Genomic DNA, 20,393 nt, shown 5'->3' with positions numbered 1-20,393 from the left:
ACTTCCAGACTAGTATGGGGGGGAAATGGAAAAAGAAAAAAAATGAATTTAAAAAGATATGCAATCTACAATCACAGAGGGAAATGTTATTAATAATATAACTCTTCAAGTAATTAATAGGTCAGACAAAAATATTAAGGTTACAAAATTTGTACAGTGCAATACACAAGCTAATCTAATGTACATATATACAATACTGCATTTAGTAACTAGAGAATACACACTCCTTTTAATCACATATAGACCATAACCATTTATTAGGCTATAAAGGAAAAAAAAGTAAACAAAAAAGTAAAGATAGAAGACATGAAGAGGGAGGAAAGAAAGAAAGAAAAAAGAAAGAACATCCTTTAACCACACTGCCATTAAGTTAGAAATTAATAATAAAGTGAGAAGAAATAACCTCATACGTTAGAAACTCAGAAAGCCACAATCCAAATAACCCGTGGGTCAAAGAAAAAATTTTCATGAAAATTTAAAATATACAGAACTAAAGGGTGATTTTTTTAATGCTACATAGCAAAACTTGTGGGTGCAGCTAAAGTAGCACTTAAAGGCAAGTTTGTAGTCTTGAATGCTTTTATTAGAAGATGGTAGGATAAGCATCTAACCTAATGTGGGGGGGGGGGGAGGGGGGGGAAACAGAATAAACTTCAAAAAGTCAAAGAAAAGAAAAAAACAGCAGAAAGCCATGAAATAAAAAACTAAGGTACAATGAGATACTTGAAGAATGTATAAGAGTTAGCCAAAGAAAGGACAGGGACATTCTAAGGAAAAGGAAAAATACGAACAAAGGGAAATGGCCCAGCATGAAGGTTCAAGATGTCATCTGTGTGGTGTTAGAAGAAGATAAAGTTCAAGGCATGGAATATGTGAAGTGAGTCTAGGGAAGCTTAGGGTCAAATGTGAATTAAAAATAGTCAACTGTACCAGGTACTTATAGGCGAAGTACTTTACAGGATTCCTTAGAGAAGGAAATGGCAATCCACTCCAGTATTCTTGCCTGGAAAATCCCATGGACAGAAGAGCCTGGCAGGCTACAGTCCATGGGGTTGCAAGAGTCAGGCATGACTGAGCAACTTCACTTACTTACTTTACATGATTATATTTTTTTACTCTGGCAACAAACAACTCCCTGAGGCATGACTGTATTATGTGTATTCCACAGATAAACTGAGGCCCAGAGTAAAAATTTTCCAGGGTTACACAGTGTAACAAAACAGTAACAACAGGTACTGAACACAGTTGTTCAAAACAGTAACAACGTGGCTCAAAAGCCCATACTTTTAATTGCCATGCAATACTACATCACGGAAAGGCTTCATAACGGAGCCTCCATAAGCAGACCAAACTGTATTCTTCAGGCCAATGTTTGAAATCCCCCAAAAACAAAACTCCTTCCTATGATGAAAGTCTGGGGTGCTGTTACAAATGCCACTACTTTATGTCACCAGGACAGGATTCTGCCAGATACAGGCATCCAAGGAGTCCATGGACTACTAATAGGCAACACTGCAACACAGAACTAACGTGTGGAATTAACAACAGGAGGCACTGGACCAAATTGAGTTCCTGAAGCATACTTCCATTTACTCCTGAGAAAACAAGTACTGTTCAATGATGAGAACTGGATCAGCACACAGCATTTTTTCAACAGCTTTATTGAAATTTAATTCACAGAGCATACAGTTCACCCATTTAAACTATACAATTCAACACTTTTCAGTATAATCATAGTCGTGCAACCATCAGTCAACACATTTAAGGACATTTTCATCACCCCCAAAAGAAATCCTGTACCCCCTAAGTCACTCCTCACTCCTCCCACCAAAAGCCTCCCTCATCCTCAGCTCTAGGCAGTCACCAATCTACTTTGTGTCTAAAGGTTTCCCTATTCTCAACATTCATACAAATGGAATCATGTATATATGGCCTTCTGTGACTGACTTCATTCACCTAACATGTTTATAAAGCTTATCTATGCTGTGGCATGTATCAGTATTTCATTCCTTTTTATGGTCAAATACTATTCCACTGTATGGATATTTCACATTTTACTTATCCTTCAGCTGACGGACCTTTGGTTGTTTCCACTTTTTGTCTGTTGTGAATAATGATGCTATGAACATTAGTGTACAAGTGTTTGGGTGGACCTATGTTTTCAGTTCTCTTGCGTGTACATCTAGGAGTGAATTGCTGGCATGGGGCAATTCCATGTTTAACACTTTGAGGAACTGCAAAATTGTTCTTCAAATGACTGCATCATTTTACTTTCCCACGAGCAGTGTACAAAGGTTCTAATTTCTCCACCTTCTCACCAACACTTATTATGTCTTTTTTATTACAGACATACTGGTGCATACAAAGTGGTATTTCACTGTGGTTTTGATATTCACTTTCCTAATGGCTAATGATAACATGACATTTTAACTGGCTCTTAATGTAGCCTTTTTTCACACAAGAGATATTTTTGACAAAACATACGAAATGCTTATGGAGACTTCCAGCAGTTTCACCGCCCAACTGTACATGAAATGTTCAAGCCTTACCTCATGGGTAGAAGAACAGGGATGGGATAAAAAATCAGATGCAAGGAGAGAGTCAGTGATGGGCAGAAAATCAAGCACGTCCACTGAATACATTATTTGAAAAGTTAAAAGTGGCTTATATTTTGATATGGCTATTTTGATTTAGACATAATGACTATACCAAAAGAGCCATGTCAAAATGCCCTGCTTTGAGCTAGGCACTGATTATTAGAATTAGATTTGGTAAAGACAAAGAGAAGATTCATTTATTTCACTCTTTCCCCAATATTTGTCACTATATTCTTCAAACTTGAGCACTTATAGAAACTCTCATACACTATTGAGTATTAACTGCTACAACTTTTTTGGAAAGCAGTTTGGCAATACATTCCAAAGGCCTTAAGATGTACATGCCTTTTAACCTAATTATTTCATTTCTGGAAAGTTGTCTTAAAATTATGTGAAATAAAGGGGAAAAAACTAAACCATAAATTTTTTCACAGAAAAATCAATCTAAACATTTAATAATATGGAAATAAATAATGAAATACATTTCACTGAATGAGATATTTTATACAATTAAAATGACATTTATGACAAGTTTGTATACTGTGAAAAATGTTTATAATGTGGGTATTAATACTAACATAAAATAATATTAGCTTTGTCAAACATTAACATAATTTTATCAGCTTTATACAATATAAAAATATATGCCTGGGAGAAATACTGGAGTCAAATTCTTCAAAATAAAAAGTCATTGCATCTCAGTGGTGGGATGATAAATGGGTTTTTTTCCTATTTTTTGCAAATTTTTAATATTTTAAGTCATGTACAAGGATGATTTACGTAAGTGATAAATGTGGTTTTAAACGAAACTAACAACCAGGCTCAAAGCCCAGTCCTGCACTGAACGATTTCAGTAAACACTAACTTCCAGCGGTCTTGCTTCCAAGGGCCAGGAAATCATGTTCCACTTAGAGAAACAGTGTGGTCCACTGCACAAGACCTGGCCAGAGAGAGGACTCTGCCCTCGAATTCTGAGCAGGTGTGACTTAACACCTTAAAGAAGGGGAGAGCTGAAACAGATGACATACTTACTGCATACTGACTTTGGAATATGGTTATGTACGTTATTAAAATGGGACAAGTATCACAGTGTGACAGACTAACAGTGGTGGGGATTCAAACTCAAACCTAACTCCACCCCACACTGACATCTGTGAAACAGAAATAAGGAGTCTACCATGCTTACTGCACAAAGTAAAAGTCAACTGAGATAAATGTATGTGACAGTTCCCCCCAAAATACCTAGTTTCAAGAAAAGTAAGACTCCTAACGCCCTCCACACTGCCTCCCAATTTTCTAGGAACTTAATAGCACTTGAGGATGAAATGGTGTGTTTCCTCTGCCTTCTTAAGCTAACAAGTCACCAATAGAGATTGCTTTTAGTGAATAGCGAAACAAAAATGTTTTAAATTATAATAATGTAAATCATGCAAGGCAAATGAGTATTAGATGTCTAAATGTCAACAGGAGGGGAAATATTTACAATACAAATGAGAAAAAAAAGTAACTACTCATAATATTTACAAACCAATAAGAAAAACATAAACATACAAAATATCAACATAAACAACCCAAAAGATAAATGAACAAAAAATATACATGTAGGTATTTCACAGATGAAACAGTACAAATGACTAAAAACTTTACACAGAAATCCCAACCCTGATGACAATCACAAAAATGTAAATTAAAAACTCACATTTTTACCTATTAGTTTGGCAAAGAATGAGCAGATTAACAGATACAGCATTGGAGGCAATACGAGAAGACAAGCACTTTCAAACACGACTGGTGGCCACTTGACAGTAACCATCAAAATACAAAGTGCACATACCCTTTGACCCAACAAGTCCTACAGAAGCATTTGCACAAGTAAATACTTCATGTCTGAAGAGGGATGTTTACTGCACCATCCTTTGTAATAGCAAACAAAACACAGAAACACATCCATCAACACATTTGATGGTGGTACATCCATCAGATGGGCTCTTTGGTTGTTAGCAAAATGAAATGAACCCGTATGTACTAACAGAGAATGATGTCCACAAAGTACTGCTGAAGAAGCACTTGCCAGATAACATACACACTGTATAACGGTGGCATTTAAAATAACATGAAAATTGTTTATATATATATATAAAATACTTGTGTCTCTACATATGATGTCTAGTTGGTGGTCATTAGCAGGATGTTCTGATTCTCCTCTTTGCACTCATGGTAGGACTGTACATCCCAGCCCCACTGAAGTTCACCAAGCTATGGATTTTGCTTTGACAAATGAGTGCAATCACTTCCAAGTAGAAGGCTTAAAAGCTGGTGCAGCATTTATCTTGCTCCCTTCCTCTCAGTGACTCACTGAAGCAGGTGTTGAGCTGGAAGCCCAGGTCTCTGGATAACCAGGATGGCAGAAGACCCTTGTCCCCACGCCCCCCACCAAACCACATCGAACCCCTAAGTATGAGCAAGAAGGAAACTTCTGGTGTACTTCTATTGATTCTGCAGCACAATTGAGTGGTCCTGATACACAAAGGAATATGAAAAAATATCTGGAAAGATGCATAGCAGACTATAATCTTGATGTTACCCTAAGGAGAAGAGACAGGATGGGAGACAGAAAGGGCAGGGAATGGGGGCGGGGAGCACTTGGGGTTTTACTTTATATACTTGGGAATTATATAAATTTTCATAAGTACATACTGTTTTTAGAATTTGAACACAAGGTATTTGTAAATAATGGAAGATGTCCAGAAGTTTTTAGATCGTTGCTTTAAAAAATTCCAATAATCACAGTTCTAGCACAAAGAGAAATAAAATCTCCCTGTGATCATAAAGAACAGAATATGAAAACTGGCCTCTGGAAGAGCTGTAGGCAGAGGGACTGAAGGGCTCCTTTGAAAAGTAACACTGTACTTAGGGATGCACACTAGACAAACCACCCTATTCTTTCAGCTCCATTAAGGATGCGAAGGTTTTACTCAGATGACACAGAAGCAGATGGGTGACGAGAAGGAGCCATCGGCAAATGGCTACTAGCTGGGACTTAGGAAGCATTTATAAAAATTACTGAATGACGGCTCTCAAACACCCAGAGAAACAAACATGCACGGTGGCCAAGGTAGCTGTGAAGGCAGGACCCGATATGATGTGACGCAGAACGAGAGATGTCAGTCCATCTGGAGCAGAGAAACATCATCATCGTTCTCTCTGGCAAAACCGCAGCCTTTGTGGAGGGGTCTCAGGGAATGACTGGGCTGCAGAGGAGCAACTCTGTGGAAAGGAGGGTTCAAAACGAATCAAAACAATACCAAGGTTATTCGCCTGTTGATGCCATCAATTTTGTATTATCAAACTGAATTAAAATGTCATGGAAATTCATCAGAGGGAAAGCCAACTAACAGGTATTCTTATTTGAAAGTCCCAGGCACTTTCAAGATTTTCAGAATTAATCCTCACAAGCCTACCACATATTTTATGCTCTTTCTTAGAGATGAGGAACCTTTGGCTCAGAGAGGCAAAGGAACTCGTCCGGGGTCACAGAGCCAAGATTCAAGCCCATGTCTGGCATGGTCTTTCCAGGGTCAGTGGGGAGAGCTGCTTAGGAATGGAAGGAAGAAGTAAAGACATCAGCCCAGGGAATTTGCTTCTCTGTTCACATCAACAACCTCCTTATTTGTTTTATGACCACAAAAGTTAAGCACTGATGCCATTCAAATAGCTAAAATAGGGTTTCCAGTGTTGACATACATGGTTAATATACCAGAGTATGAGGCTGGCACCAGGTTCAGAATGGAAGCCTTAAAATATTCAGTTAAACCCATGAAACTTTAAAAGTACAACTGACTTCAAAAGAAAAGAATTTTAAATCAGTGTTAATTAAAAAATTTTAGGGACCTCCCTGGTGGTCCAGGGGTTCAGACTTTGCCTTCCAATCCAGGGGGTGCACGTCTGATCCCTGGTTGAGGAGCCAGCATCCCACAGGCCTCGTGACCAAAACACCAAACCATAAAACAGAAGTTTTAACAAACTTAAAGTTTGTAATAAACTCAATAATGACTTTAAAAAATGGTCCACATCAAAAAAAAAAAAAACTTAAAAAAAATTTTTTTAAACCTAAACTACATCACATTGATATTCGTGCAAAATGTACCTGCCCCTTATGACACAGAGGTCTCTGCATGTGTTTGTTATCTGCTATATCCCAAGAACTCAAATATAGCCTGGCACAATGTAGGTCTCAGAGTATTTGTTAAATGATTCAAATGAGCTGTCAAGTGTGTTTAACCAGTTACCTATATATGAAGATGAAATGCTATACTAGTTGTCTTCTAGTTTAAAATACATATATAAAATCAAATGACCAATGTCTATAGTTACCCAATAAAAGGAAAAGGACCATTAACTGAATACAAACAATGTGCCAAGCATTGGGTGAAGGCAATGTACATACTTCCCCTCATTTAACCTCACAAGAACTCAGCAAGAATCACTATGGCCCGTTGACACGGCTGAAGAATGTGATACTCAGAGTGGTTCTGTATGCAGGACCCAACCTGCTTGGTCACACAAGGAATTAGTAGCAAGGGTTTTAACTCATCTGTGTGAATTTCAAAGTCCTTGCTAGCTCCAGGACATACTACTTTCTCTCTAGAGAAGCCACTTAAAGAGTAGCTGATTACTTTTATAATATGTTCTTTTCAAGGGATAGTTTAAAAGAAAATGTATAATTGAATTTTTGCATTCAACTTCTGACAGAAAACCAGAATCCAGAATACCTCCAAAATCGAGGCTATTTACAATAGAGAGCATATTTCTGTAACACAGAAAACTGCTCTAACAATTGTAATACCTGCTTAAAAACTAAAATTTTAATTTGTACTAGTTATAGAACTGGAATATGAGCTCCTGGAACACACTGTCTTTTAAATGAGAGGCATTAGTGTGGATTCATGAGGCTTTTATATATATTGTATTGTTCAAGTAGGACAATGGTAGTGAATTGTGATTTTTATGGCGTGACAAGTGTAACTTGCAAAGGAAAACACTCTAGTGCGCTAGGCACTAAAATAACATGTCTGTTGAAGGAGAATATTGGAGGGAGTAAGCTATAACCTGTCCTTAAACATAAGGCTGTTTTCAAAAACTGGAAAGTAAACTGCAACGACTATCATTAAAATGAGGAAAGGGGGGGAAGGTTAAACTATCCAATTTTTCATTTTCTAATCTGCCTTCTTCCACCAAGAGTCTGCGACACGGCGGTTCATGCAGCAGGCTCAGGTCCCACAGAGGAGCAAGGCCACTTGGCTACTCAATGCACCAGAATCTCTTTCCCCCCGTGGGCAGCCATGAGATAGGATTGGGAAAGTGCAGGCACCAAAGGCTCCCTCTGCCAGGCAGGATATATTTCAGTGTGTTTTATTTTAAGTCCTATTTGCAGCGTCAGCCTCCTGGTTCTAAGTGTCACTATTGCCATTCGAGAGTTATGAGTCAGACCAGGAACGGGAGGGTTCAGAAGTGGAGGATTACACAACACACTGAAAAGTGGACTTGCGAGCAAGGCAGACTGCTTGAACCCTGACTCTCCCACTTCTGCGCCCAATTCTATTTCTTCAGTTGTTATCTTGGGGGGATACTGATTAGGACTGGTTAGGACCTGGCGGTCCAATGGTTAGGACTCCATGCTCTCACTGCCAAGGACCCAAGTTCAATCCCTGGTCAGGGAACTAACATCCCACAAGCCTTATGGTGCTGCCAAAAAAAATGTTATCTGGGAATAGTAATAATAGAATAACTCCTTGCAGGGTGGATTTCAGCAAAGGATTAGCAAAGAAGACAGTAGAGGGTTGTGTACTGGCTATAAGCACAGGCCCTGGATGGCTCAGACACCTGTTACCTGTGCGGCCTTGGGCTACCCCTGAACTAACCTCCTCTCAACCTTGGTTTCCTCATCTGTAAATTGGAAACAATGGGGGAAAAAAAGGAAATAATGGGATCCACCTCAGAGGGCTGCTGTGAGGATTAAATAAAATAATACATAATAAGTGTTCTATACAAGTTTTAATGAGCAGAAAGCACTTAAAACATAAAGCCTAGCACGTAATACGATATTTCATAGACAGTAACTAACATCACACAAGTTGTAAGTAGGATGATATCCTAAGTATATATATGCTTCGAAGAAAGGCTGGATACATTTCCAAAAACAATGCATGATTTGGACACTCTTGAAGCAAACAGCTCATACTGTAATAGATCTTGTGAAAGTCACTCACTTGTGTCCGACTCTTTGCGACCCCATAGACTGTAGCCTGTCAGGCTCCTCTGTTCATGAAATCCTCCAGGCCAGAATCCTGGAGTGGGTGGCTGTTCCCTTCTCCAGGGATTGTCCCAACCCAGGGATTGAACCCAGGTTTCCCACATTGCAGGCGGATTCTTTACCAACTGAGCCACCAGGGGGGCCCTAATAGATCTTGGGATAGGGCTTATGCCAGCTTTTATCAACAAAGGTCCCTCTATCAAATCTCTCAGCACCCTTGTTCACATTAGCTGGTATCCATGACACCAATGCATACATATACACAGCTGACATCTCCAAGGAGGGCAGCTCGCAAAAACAGCGGCATCTATTCCCCACGGTGTCTTTTCCCTAAGGTTTTCTTTAATGAGGGTGTCCAAACTGCAAAAAGAATATACAGGAGAGGCAGAGAGAAGCTCACATGATTAGAAGAGAACCACGTGTTTTTGTAAATATTTATTGAGCTTCTACTATGAGTGAGGAACCATATCTCTCTTTCATGTCTCAACTTCACAGTAACTCTATAAACATGATTTTGCTCTTTTAAAATAAACTTTCATCTTACCTACAAGTGTACAGAGCTAACATCTATGAACTGTCCTTTGAGAAACACGGTGGGCACCATTGCATTAGACCTGACCAGAGTGGATACAACTGAAAATTGAATCATTTCAAAGAGTTGGTGTGGTTCCCTTGAGACTGACAGTGTGGCCAAGGGAAGCATGGTCTATATATGGCAGGAATCTGTGATCATACTCAGCCAGAAGCACAAGCTTCTTGGCACGGCCATCATCGTCCTCCAATCTGGCTCCTTCTTCATCTCTCTCTGCTCTCTAAGCCGCCATCACCCCATCCTGTGTATAAAACCAAATCTCCCTGCCTTGGCTGCTCCTCTGGATGGCATGCGCTGTACCCAAAGGGCTGTTGGGAGAATCAAATCCTTGGCTGTATGTGACGCACCCAGAAGAGTGCCTGGCAGAGGGGAAGGGCTGTGGAAGCATTCATCATAGTTGTTCATTATTACTGTCACTATTGGTTGCTGTTGTTAAGTGTCTGTTAATAGAGAAAAGTGGAAGAAGAAAGGGGATTGTGCCCTGAAGCCAAGCAAATGCTGACCTCCCTCACTGGCTCGGGGCCGCCCTGCTGAGCAGCCCAGTGGCGGAGCCCCTCACCACTTACTCGCAAAGCAGACACAGACCTTTCACTCTGGGTGGTACTCGCGTCCTTGTTTCTTGCCTGGGCTGCCCACCCGACCCCTGCCAGAGCCAGCTGGCCGGGGACTCCACACCCTGCAGTGACAGCACAGCATGACATACAAGGACACTGCAGTTCAGTTCCTTGCAACCCAGCCCCAGCAGGGCTCCTGCTCCTAGCACATCGGCGCTGAGCATTAGAGGTGAACTCTTCCAACAGCACCCCTGTAACAGATGGGGAAACAAGCCTGGGGAGGCTGTGTTTGCATTTTGTTAGTACCCAGTTTTTATATATATATATGCTACCTATCATGAAGCCAACTTTGCTGCAGGTACTAAGAATACCGTAATCATCATTTAAACCTGGAAGGAACTTGAAAGTTTTCCTAGCCTGCCACTGTTTGAACTCCACATTCTATGGTGTGAAGATGAGATGTCAGCTCTGTGGTTAAGTCATCCATTCATTCATTTATGGATCACCCACCACCTGCTGGGCATCAGGGACACAAGTCAGAAACCACTCCTGCCCTCAGGACCTCACAGGCACACTGGGAAGCGTGATGGTAGGTAAATAATCACACCTCTAATAGTAAAGTCCTGTTGGGAGTAAATTATGTTAAAACATCCTAGAATGAGCATCTCCACATACACACCAGTACGCTTTCTGAGCAGGAGAACAGGCAAAGTAGGGGCTGGAGGAGACAGTAACAGGTAGCACCTCGGAAACCGTTCACCCCATTGTGTTCACCTGCACGAGCGCCTCACACAGAGTAAACATTACCATTATGTGGCTGCAGCAGCAGAGAGACTGGGAACCACGGACCTAGCTGGACCCACTCCCATTTGACAGACAGGCAAACTGAGGCTTAAACAATTTAACTCACTTGCCAAAGTCACACAGTAGATAAACGGAAGATGCTTAAGGTTTGGTAGTGGCTCACACAGGCTTCCAAAAAAGTCCACATCCCACAGTGTGGCACATGATCTGACCCCTGCTCACCCCTCCTGCCTCCTCTCTCACCATTCTGCCACCCACTCTGTGACCCAGCCCTACCGAATTAAGTGTGAAGCCCCGAAGGCACTGCTGCTCTATCTGTCCCACTCCCTCTGCCAGGGATCCAAAGTCAACGATCCCTAATAATAACAATAACAAATAATAATAAATAATTCCCAGAACTCAGCTCAGGGCTCTCTCCTCCAGGACATGGCCCTGAATGATGCTCCTCTACCTCCTAGAGCAGGTACACCTTTACACAGACACAGAGACACTCATCACGTAAGGTGTTCATCCATTCAACTCGTATTTATTGAGCACCTTCTGTGTGCCAAGCACCTGAGGAAACAGCAGTACATAAAACAAGGCCCTTGCCCTCGTGGAGCGTACATTCTAGTGAGGGAAACAGACAATAGCCAATACAAAATCCAGTGTCACCAGAGTTCAGTGCTATGAAAAAACCAATAAAGAAGAGCAAGCATCAGTTGGGGGTGGGCGGAGCTATAGGTGAAGGCCTCTCTGAGGGGCTGGCATTTGATCAGAGATCTGAAGTGATAGAGGAAGCCATGCCAACAGCTGGGAAAGGAGCATTTCAGGAGCAGCCGCAAAGGCCCTGTAACTACTGCAGTGATTACTTACTTGTTTCTTATCGCTTACTGAACTTGGAAGTCCTTGAAGGCAAGGGTTACATCTTAAGCACCTTTGCCTCACAGGGCCCAGCATCCACAGGAGACACTTACAGAATGAGTGACTGAAGCTGGACCAGCATGTGTGACTGCTGACTTCTGAGTCTGGATGGCTCCATCTCTTGAGATCTGGCCAGTTTCGTGTCTCTCTCCCCGATCCTCGCCCCAGGGCTAAGCTAAGTACAGGCCATGATTGGGCCAATCAGCCTGCCTTCATTCTGTGGCCTGGTCTCAGTCCCTGGATCCTCCCTTCATCAGGACTAAGGTACTGACAAGCTCTCCATGTCTATCTCCTTCTGGTCTTTATATCTCACACCTTGACCTAGGCCCCTGTCCCAAAACCCAGACACCTAGTACTGAGAGCCTCCCTCATTTTCTCCAGGTTTCATGGGCATAAAAACCCTCCCCTGATCCCCAAGCCCCAAGGCTGGAGGGGGGTGCCTGACACCTGGAACCAGACTAGTCAACGGCTAACCCCTCCCTATCTGGAAATCTGCCCTGCCTGACTCTCAACTCCCTTCCAAACTACATGACTCCTACTGCTGGGACATCAACCCTCTGACCTCATTAATCCTGTCTGTAGCCATCTCTCTGCATGTTCCAGCTTCATTATACCATTCCTGAATGTCTTCTCTAGCCAAGGCCCAGGGCTGCTAAGGACCCACATCCTTGAGTCGCCTGTTACAGATTCTGTTCCATCAGCACACCACGTGGGTCCAAGCCTCCAGGTTCCACTACCCTAAACCACATCCTGACACTCCCAAAAGCACATTAAATAACATTAGGCGCTGCAAATAAAATCACATGGCTTTATCCACTCAGTCAACTACAACAGATTATCTCTGGATGTCACTGGTGCTTCATCCCAACCCCTTCCAGATCTAAAATAAGTTCAAGGACAAATAACCCATTCCTTCACTCACCCTTTTGCCCACCAGTTCCTGATGCCTGTTTATTTGCCAAGCCTTGGGACATAAAACCCAGCACCTACACTATTGTCAATAATACTGACGGTGATGTGATGGTGATGGTGGAAAAGAGAGAAGAGTGGGTGGTAAGATGAGTTCCCATTTATTGCAGACTTGGGTTATATTATAATACACAGTGAGTCTTCTAATACTAAGAAAACTATGAGATAGGTACATTTAGCCTGACTTTACAGAGGAAGTAGTAGGCTAAAAAAGTGAGGCAAGTTGCTCAAGGTCACACTGCTAAGTGACTGGATGCTGAGACCCTAGTCTATCTGCCTCCAAAGTACAAACGGTTCAGCCTCCGCAAGGGGCCACCCAGTGAATGCTAAACAAATAAAACTTAGGGAAGAAATGAAAGATAAAGGGGATCGAGGGCTTCAGGGACTCACAAGCTGCTGGAGGAGACAGACATATAAACAAATATCTACAATGTGAGGGAGGCGAGTGCTGATGGCTGGAGATCATGGAGCCAAGGACAGCTGCAGGGGAGCTAGAAGGAAAGACAAACTAACTCGACCTGGAGGGATCTAGAGTAGTCTTGAGGAAGTGATCTGGGGGCTAGGCTTTGAAGGAGAAGCAGTTAGAGGCTGCCAAGCGTGGCGCACAGCAGGAGCTTGGCCCTGAGACCTGGTCTGAGCCAGCATGCCCCTCTGAGGTCTTCCAGTCCACCCCCCTGTGCCCACGCGGCCGGGCCTGGCCTCACCTCCTTCCACTTGAGCTGGCGGATGCTGATCTTCAGGGCGTCCAGGGAGGTCCTCGCCTTGGAGCTGTCCACGGTGACCGGCCGCAGGGAGCAGTACTCGTCGGGCTGGCCCGAGCTCCGCTTGCAGCTGCGGCCCTTGATCCTAGACTTCCCGTGCGGGCAGAGACCAGACGCCGGCTCCGGCTTCGCCAGGGACACGGGCAGCGTGGGCGGCGGCCGCGGGGGAATGCGGGCGTCTCCTTCCTCGGCCGCGCAGGGTGGCGCCGGGACCGGCTCCTTGGACTGCTCCTCCCCCGCCTTGCGCTCCGGTTCCCCGGCCGCGCCCGGGTCCACGCGGACCTGCTCCTTCGCCGCCTGCGCTTTGGTCGCGGCCACGGCCTCCGCCTCCCACCAGGCCGCCAACTCCCTCTCGGGACTGCCCCGCAGCATGGCCCTCAGGGCTGGTGCCAACGCCAGTGACGGAGCCGCCGCCGCCGCCGCTCCGCCGCCCCGGCCCCCGACCAAACTGCCGTCGCTGCCGCCGCTGCCGCGCGCTCCCCTCCCGAGCCGGTTGCCATGATCGCTCAGGCTCCGGTTGACAAGGGCAGTCGCCCACTGGACGGGGCCCGAGAAGGGACAATCGCCGTCACAGCCCCGGCGACCTCATAGGCGAGGCTGCTCACGTGGTCAGGCCTGTCACAGAGGCGGCGGTGGACATCTTGGAAGAGGGCGGAAGCGGCCTTGGCCCGCCCCCTCGGAGAACACGTTGGGTAGCTGAGCTCGCAGAACTTGGAGCTAAGCTGGAGATGAGCTTGAGGGTGGAACAGCTATCGGAGCTTGCAGGGCTTCTGAGCCCCGGGACTGGGTCGGAGAGACGATAATTTCAAACAGGAAACCCACTTTCCTCCACCCCACGCGCACTCACTGGGATAATTCCTGGTCCGATGGAGGAGGCACAACCTCACCCATTATAAGCACTTCCACCCTCAGAGAGAATCTCAGCCTGATGGTGGAGATAACAAGTCCAGGCCCTCAAAGAGCAGCTGCTCGTTTGAGGAGATCGCTTTCTCGTTCTGGGAGAGCCCCCAGACTGAGAGGAGGGATACCTTTCCCTGTTCTCAGGGAGCTCACAATGGAATGGGGAGGCCATGGGGAAACCTGCATATTCGCGGTTTAGTTGAGGACATCAGCCAACCCCTTTTCATATTATAGCATTAAAAAAGAAATTTGGTATCAATAAAATACACATAAAATGTGTCATTGTAACCTCTTTTTTTTTTTTTTTTTTTTTTTTTAGGTATAAGCCAAGGGCGTTAACACATTCACATTGTGCAAACTTCACCATTTATCTCCTGAACTTTTTCATCTTCTCCAACTGAAACTCTGTACCCATTAAACTCTTAACTCACAGCCCCCGGACCTCCATTCTCCTTTCTGTCTATATGAATTTGATAAACTGCCTAATATAAGTGGAATCATCCAACATTTATCCCTTCGTGTCTAGCTTATTCACTCAGCATAATGCCTTTGGGGTTCATCCATGTTGTAATATTATCAGAATTTCATGCCTTTGTAAGGCAGAATAGTGTTCCATTGTATGAATAGACCACATTGTGTTTATCCATTCATCGGACTGGACATTTGAGTTGTTTCCATATGTTGTCTATTGTGAATGATGCTGATCTGTACATGAATACACATATACCTAGCCCACTCCCTGCCCTCAATTCCTTTGGGGTTGCCATGTATTTTAAAAGCCAATCCAGGGAGAGGGCCTTCCCATCTCACCTTAGGGAAGCACATTTCGTTTTTCAGGGAATGGGTTTGGGAAGGGATAGCACCTCATACTGAGGACAGTGGCTGTGACAGCCCCCACCAGTAAACTTTGCCGCACTTTGCAGATGAAATAATGATACGAGAGGAAAAGAAGAGGCATCACAAGGAAGTATGTAATTAAGTGCCAAATGAGCCAAAGAGTTAAAAAAAAAATTATTTAGGAGTTCAAAGAATGGAGAATTTACTGTGAATTAGAAAGTTAGATAAAACTTCATATAAGAGATGGAATATAAACTGAGTCTTCAAGATAGAGTAAGAATCAGGTAGAGAGAAGGAAAGGGATTTCCTTGTTGGTCCAGTGGCTAAGACTCAATGCTCCTGATGCTGGGGGCCCGGGTTTGATCCCTGGTCAGGTAATTAGATCCCACATGCCGCAAGTAAAGATCCCACAGGCCATAACAAAGATCAAAACTCCTGCACACCACAACTAAGACCCAAGGTCAAATAAATACATACATAAATAAAAAGAAAGCAGGTGGGGTAGTCATTCCAGAGGCTGTGGCAGCTGTGTACAGTCATGCAGATCACCCAGAGGGCCTCAAGGGGGTTGAAATCCAACTTACTCTCTGCACAAGCCTCACCCATTGAGGCTTTGTTCCACAGAAAGGGGCATCTTTGCTGATTGGTTCAAAGTCTCCCAGGGCTAATGGAGGCCTTGTACTGAGAGGGAGCTGGGTAAAGGTGCAGGACAAGTAAATTTAAGAAGGGAATGGTTACGGTGATCAGCTTGAAATGCATAGAAATATCAAATCACTGTGTTGTGTACCAGGAACTAACATAGTGTTGTAACTCAATTATACTGCAAAAACAAATTCAAAGAAAAAGAGGACAGATGTGTGGTTACCACATGGACAGAGGAGCCTGGCAGGCTACAGTCCATGGGGTAGCAAAGAGTCAGACAGGACTGAGCGCTAAGCACAGAACACAGCGTTGGGGAGGCGAAGGGTTTGGGGGAGGGAAGGCTGGAGTAAGGCAGTCAAAGGTAGAAACTTCCAGTCATAAGGTAGATAAGTACTAGGAATGTAGCCTATTACATGTCAAATATAATTAACACCATTGTATTCTATATATAAACGTTGTTAGAGTAAATCCTGAGTTCTCATCACAAGAAAACATTTTTTTGTTCCTTTAATTTTGTACCTATCTGGGATGATGGATGTTCAATAAATTATTGTGCTCATCACTTTGTGATATATGTAAATCAGATCATTATGTTGTACACAAACTTACACACTGCTTATGTCAATTATATCACAATAAAACTGGAAGAAAAAATAAAATTTATTAATCCTGTAAAAAAAAGTGGGGAGAGGGGATAATTGATGCTTTCAAATTATGGTGCTGGAGAAAACTCGTGAGAGTCCCCTGGACTGCAAGGAGATCAAACTGGTGAATCCTAAAGGAAATCAATCCTGAATATTCATTGGAAGGACTGATGCTGAAGCTTGAAGGTCCAGTATTTTGGCCGCCTGATGTGAAGAACTGACTCATTTGAAAAGACCCTGATGCTGAGAAAGATTGAAGGCAGGAGGAACAGGGGAAGACAGAGGATGAGATGGTAGGATGGCATCACCGACTCAATGGAGATGAGTTTGAGCAAGCTCTGGGAGTTGGTGATGGACAGGGAAGCCTGGCATGCTGCAGTCCATGGGGTCGCAAAGAGTCAGACACGACTGAGTGGCTGAATAGCAACCAAAGTCATAAGCCTTTTCAGGGGGCCAGGGAACAGACTAGAATTGTGGAGACACAAGCCTTAGAGGCAAATCCCATTAGAGCTCCCAGGCAGGGCTCTGAATGCTGTGGTGACCTCTGACTTCTCAGGAAATTCTAAAATGTGTTGGTGGAAAATCCAAGCCCTTGTGGGTCCCCTCACAGAAAAGCTTCAGTTATGGGTGCTGAGGAGAAAAGAGCAGGGGAGACTCAGGCCCCAGAAATACCTCCCCAAATGCACAAATACATCAAGAAGTACCTCTCCTTCCTTCACACACTCACCACGTCTTAGAGTCAGAGTTTTATTTGTTTGTTTACTTATGATGGACTGTCTCACTGACCAGAGTCCCAGTGCCACAGGTAAGGGTGTCCTGCCCTCGTTTACCATATCCCAGCACCCAGTCCGTGCCTGGCAGACAGTAGGCATTCAACAACCATTGCTTTGATTGATTAATGAATGAATGAACTAATGAATGAATGAGCCAAACGAATGAATGAAAGGAAAACCGCTAAGGCATTTGACGATAAGACAATACTTAGGTAAATTATGGCAAATGTCAACCACAGGTTTAGCCATGTAGGGTAAACATTATCCTGGTGATGTAACATCAAGCAACCTGGTGCAAGCCTGGTAATCACAATGCGTAAAGACTGTTCCGAGTAAACAGGGCCCGAAAAGAAGCTAGAGACCAGTGAGAACAGCTGTGATGCTGGAGTCATGAGATCTTGGTAGAAATTTTCCTCTCAGTTTTGGCAAACTCTATCCATCTGGAGGCTCTTCCTACCCCTGGTTCCAGAAATTCATCCCATTTCTAGAGGTTTCTGCTGTGAATCAGAAAGGCAGGCTAAGTTTTCCATGGTAACCTAGTATCAGTGAGAAACCTCTCTGGCCTGAGCACCTGTACTAAGCATTTTGCATATGTTGTGTCATTTAAGCTTCACAGAAGCCCTGGGATAAGTCCCCTTATTCAGCATATTTTACAGATGGTGAAGGAAATTGCTGCCCAGAGAAGTTATTTGCCTAAGTCACACAGCTCGTAAAGGCAAAGATACGATTCAAACTCAGGATTATCTGATACTTACACCCAGCTCCCAAACCCACACTAACCCCCACACCAAGCCTTTGTTCACAAAACATAAGCCACATATGTTTAAACATAACTGCGCTCATATATATGTATATGTATTGATACCTTATATATATATATATATATATATATATACACACACACACGCTTCCCAGGTGGTGCTACTGGTAAAGAACCTGCCTGCCAATGCAGGAGACATAAGAAATGCAGGTTCGATCCCTGGGTTGAGGCGAGTCCCTGGAGGAGGGCATGGCAACCGACTCCAGTATTCTTCCCTGGAGAGTCCCATAGACAGAGGAGCCTAGTGGGCTATGGTCCACAGGGTCACAAAGAGACACAACTGAAGCAAGTTAGCACACAGTGCATGCACACACACACACACACATACACACACACACTAATCCTCAGTGTATGTGGATTACATGAAAATTACATGCAGAGAAAATCTCTGGATTCAAAGATGTCAGTATCTTAGTCAATATATATAAAATCCACAAAAGACTTGTATCTTGAAAATATAAAGAATTCTTTATATAACAAAGAGATGATCAAAAATGGGAAAAGACACGGATAGTCATTCACAAAAGAAGATATCCAAATAGCCAATGAACATAAAGAATTGAGACACTTCATGCGCCAGCAGGGAATTGATCATTTGAGCCACGATAGGTAAGTGGAAAAGACTGACACCACCAGCACACCCTTTGGCAACAGAAGCTAGCCATAAAGCAGTATTTTTATTTTTACATAAATTTCCAGAACTTTGTGATATTGAAAGTCAGCTTAGTTGCTACAGTTGGGAAGGAGGTTGGTGGATGTGGTTGGAAAGGGACAAAAAGAGACTGCTAGGATTCTGGTATTGCTCTGTTTCTGGACCTAGTGATGGTCTCACTGATATTTTCACTTTGTGTTATAATTCATCAACTTGTATGAGTTGGGCTTTTCTGTAGGTTATGTATATTTCAATAAAAAGTCTGGATAACAAATTTTAAAAAAAGATGTCAGTGTCTTAATAGTGGTTACTCTGAGCAACAGAACTAAGGGGGACTATTTCCCTCTCGATTAAACTTTTGTATATTTTCCCAGCTTTCTACAATGACCATGCTTTGTTTTGATAACTGGAAAATGTAATCCTTAAATAAAAACTTCCTGATGATTGTTCTATCGCTTTTATAGCAAGTCCATTTCCGAGGAGAGAGGCAGGAAGGGACAGTTCAGGGGACAGAAGTGTGAGTAGCATTTACTCCCATTGGTGGTTTCTGCCCTGTTGGTATCTGAGGCTGCCACCAGGTGGCGCCTGAGGTCCGGCTTTTGAAGAGGCTGAAGGAGGAAGAGGGACAGAGAAGGTCCCCTAGCAACAAACATCTGAATCAAATCCAACAGCCCCCCCATCACCACCACCCCTCCACCCCCACCCCGGCCGGCCTCTACTTGCAAACACACACTTTTGCACCTCTAGGCTTTTGCCACTGTTGCTGGCTCTGCCTGGTGCATCCTCCCAATGGCTTCCTGTCTGCTATGTGAGCTGTTTATTCCTAAGGCTCAGATCCAAAGTCTCCACCTCCTCCTAGACAAGGTGTGATAGAGCACCTGGGAGCACCCGAGTTCCTGGAAGGGGGAGTGAGCAATCCTAACGAGTGGGCACAAGGCTTCGTGTGCAGTTCTGGGTCAACTGCTTCTAGAATAGGTGGTTTCTTTTTGAATGACAACAATAGCCATCTTCACTGAGCACACCCGCATATCAAGCCCTGTTGTGTATTCTAGCACTTTAATCCTCCCAAGCAACTCTCCAGGGAGGAAAGTACCGTGTTCCCCCACATGACTGGGTTGGAGCTTGTGTTCTTTGTGACCTCAGGCAAATCTTATGACTCCTCGATCCTTGACTTCCGTCATCTGAAAACTGGGCTGATGATAATAGAACCTATCTCAGAATGCTGTGGTAAAAAGTGAGTTGAAATAGACAACTTGAATTTAGTGGCCTATGAATGTTGATGGTCATTATAGTTCCCATTTTAGGGGTGAGGGAGCTGAAGCTGACCAAGAGAAAGTCATTGACTAAGTAACAGAACTGAAGTCCAAAGTTCAGTGTGACCAGGGCTAAGCCCAAGCTCTTTCCATTCCACCTGTCTTTGTGCGATCACCTCCAGGTAGGTCCTAACCCACTGAGAGGTCCTGGCCTGGCCTTGTGACCTCTGGGCTCCTGCTTGCCCCATGCCAAGTGAAGAAGTTGGCTCATAAAAAGGATGACATTTTAATAAACTGGTGAAGAAGACGGTGTGGAAATGCTGGGTCTTGAGCTCCCAGCTCCATGCACCATGCATCTAGGCCATCAGCGGTAAGCCTA

General features: G+C 43.7%; 1 protein-coding gene across 1 annotated transcript in view; it reads right to left on the bottom strand.

Moving 5' to 3' along the window:
* TTLL11 (tubulin tyrosine ligase like 11) overlaps nucleotides 1–13,999 on the bottom strand; it is a 261,722-nt gene extending 247,723 nt beyond the window's left edge. Inside the window, exon 1 of the mRNA XM_065928526.1 lies at nucleotides 13,437–13,999. Within this exon, the coding sequence (XP_065784598.1) occupies nucleotides 13,437–13,865 (429 nt within the window). The 5' untranslated portion in view covers nucleotides 13,866–13,999. The remainder of the gene's footprint in view (nucleotides 1–13,436) is intronic.
* Between the last annotated feature and the right edge of the window lie 6,394 nt (nucleotides 14,000–20,393).

Source organism: Muntiacus reevesi, chromosome 3, assembly GCF_963930625.1.
Source record: "Muntiacus reevesi chromosome 3, mMunRee1.1, whole genome shotgun sequence".
In the NCBI taxonomy this organism is placed as follows: Eukaryota; Metazoa; Chordata; class Mammalia; order Artiodactyla; family Cervidae; genus Muntiacus; species Muntiacus reevesi.
This window is presented reverse-complemented; position numbering and strand designations above follow the sequence as displayed.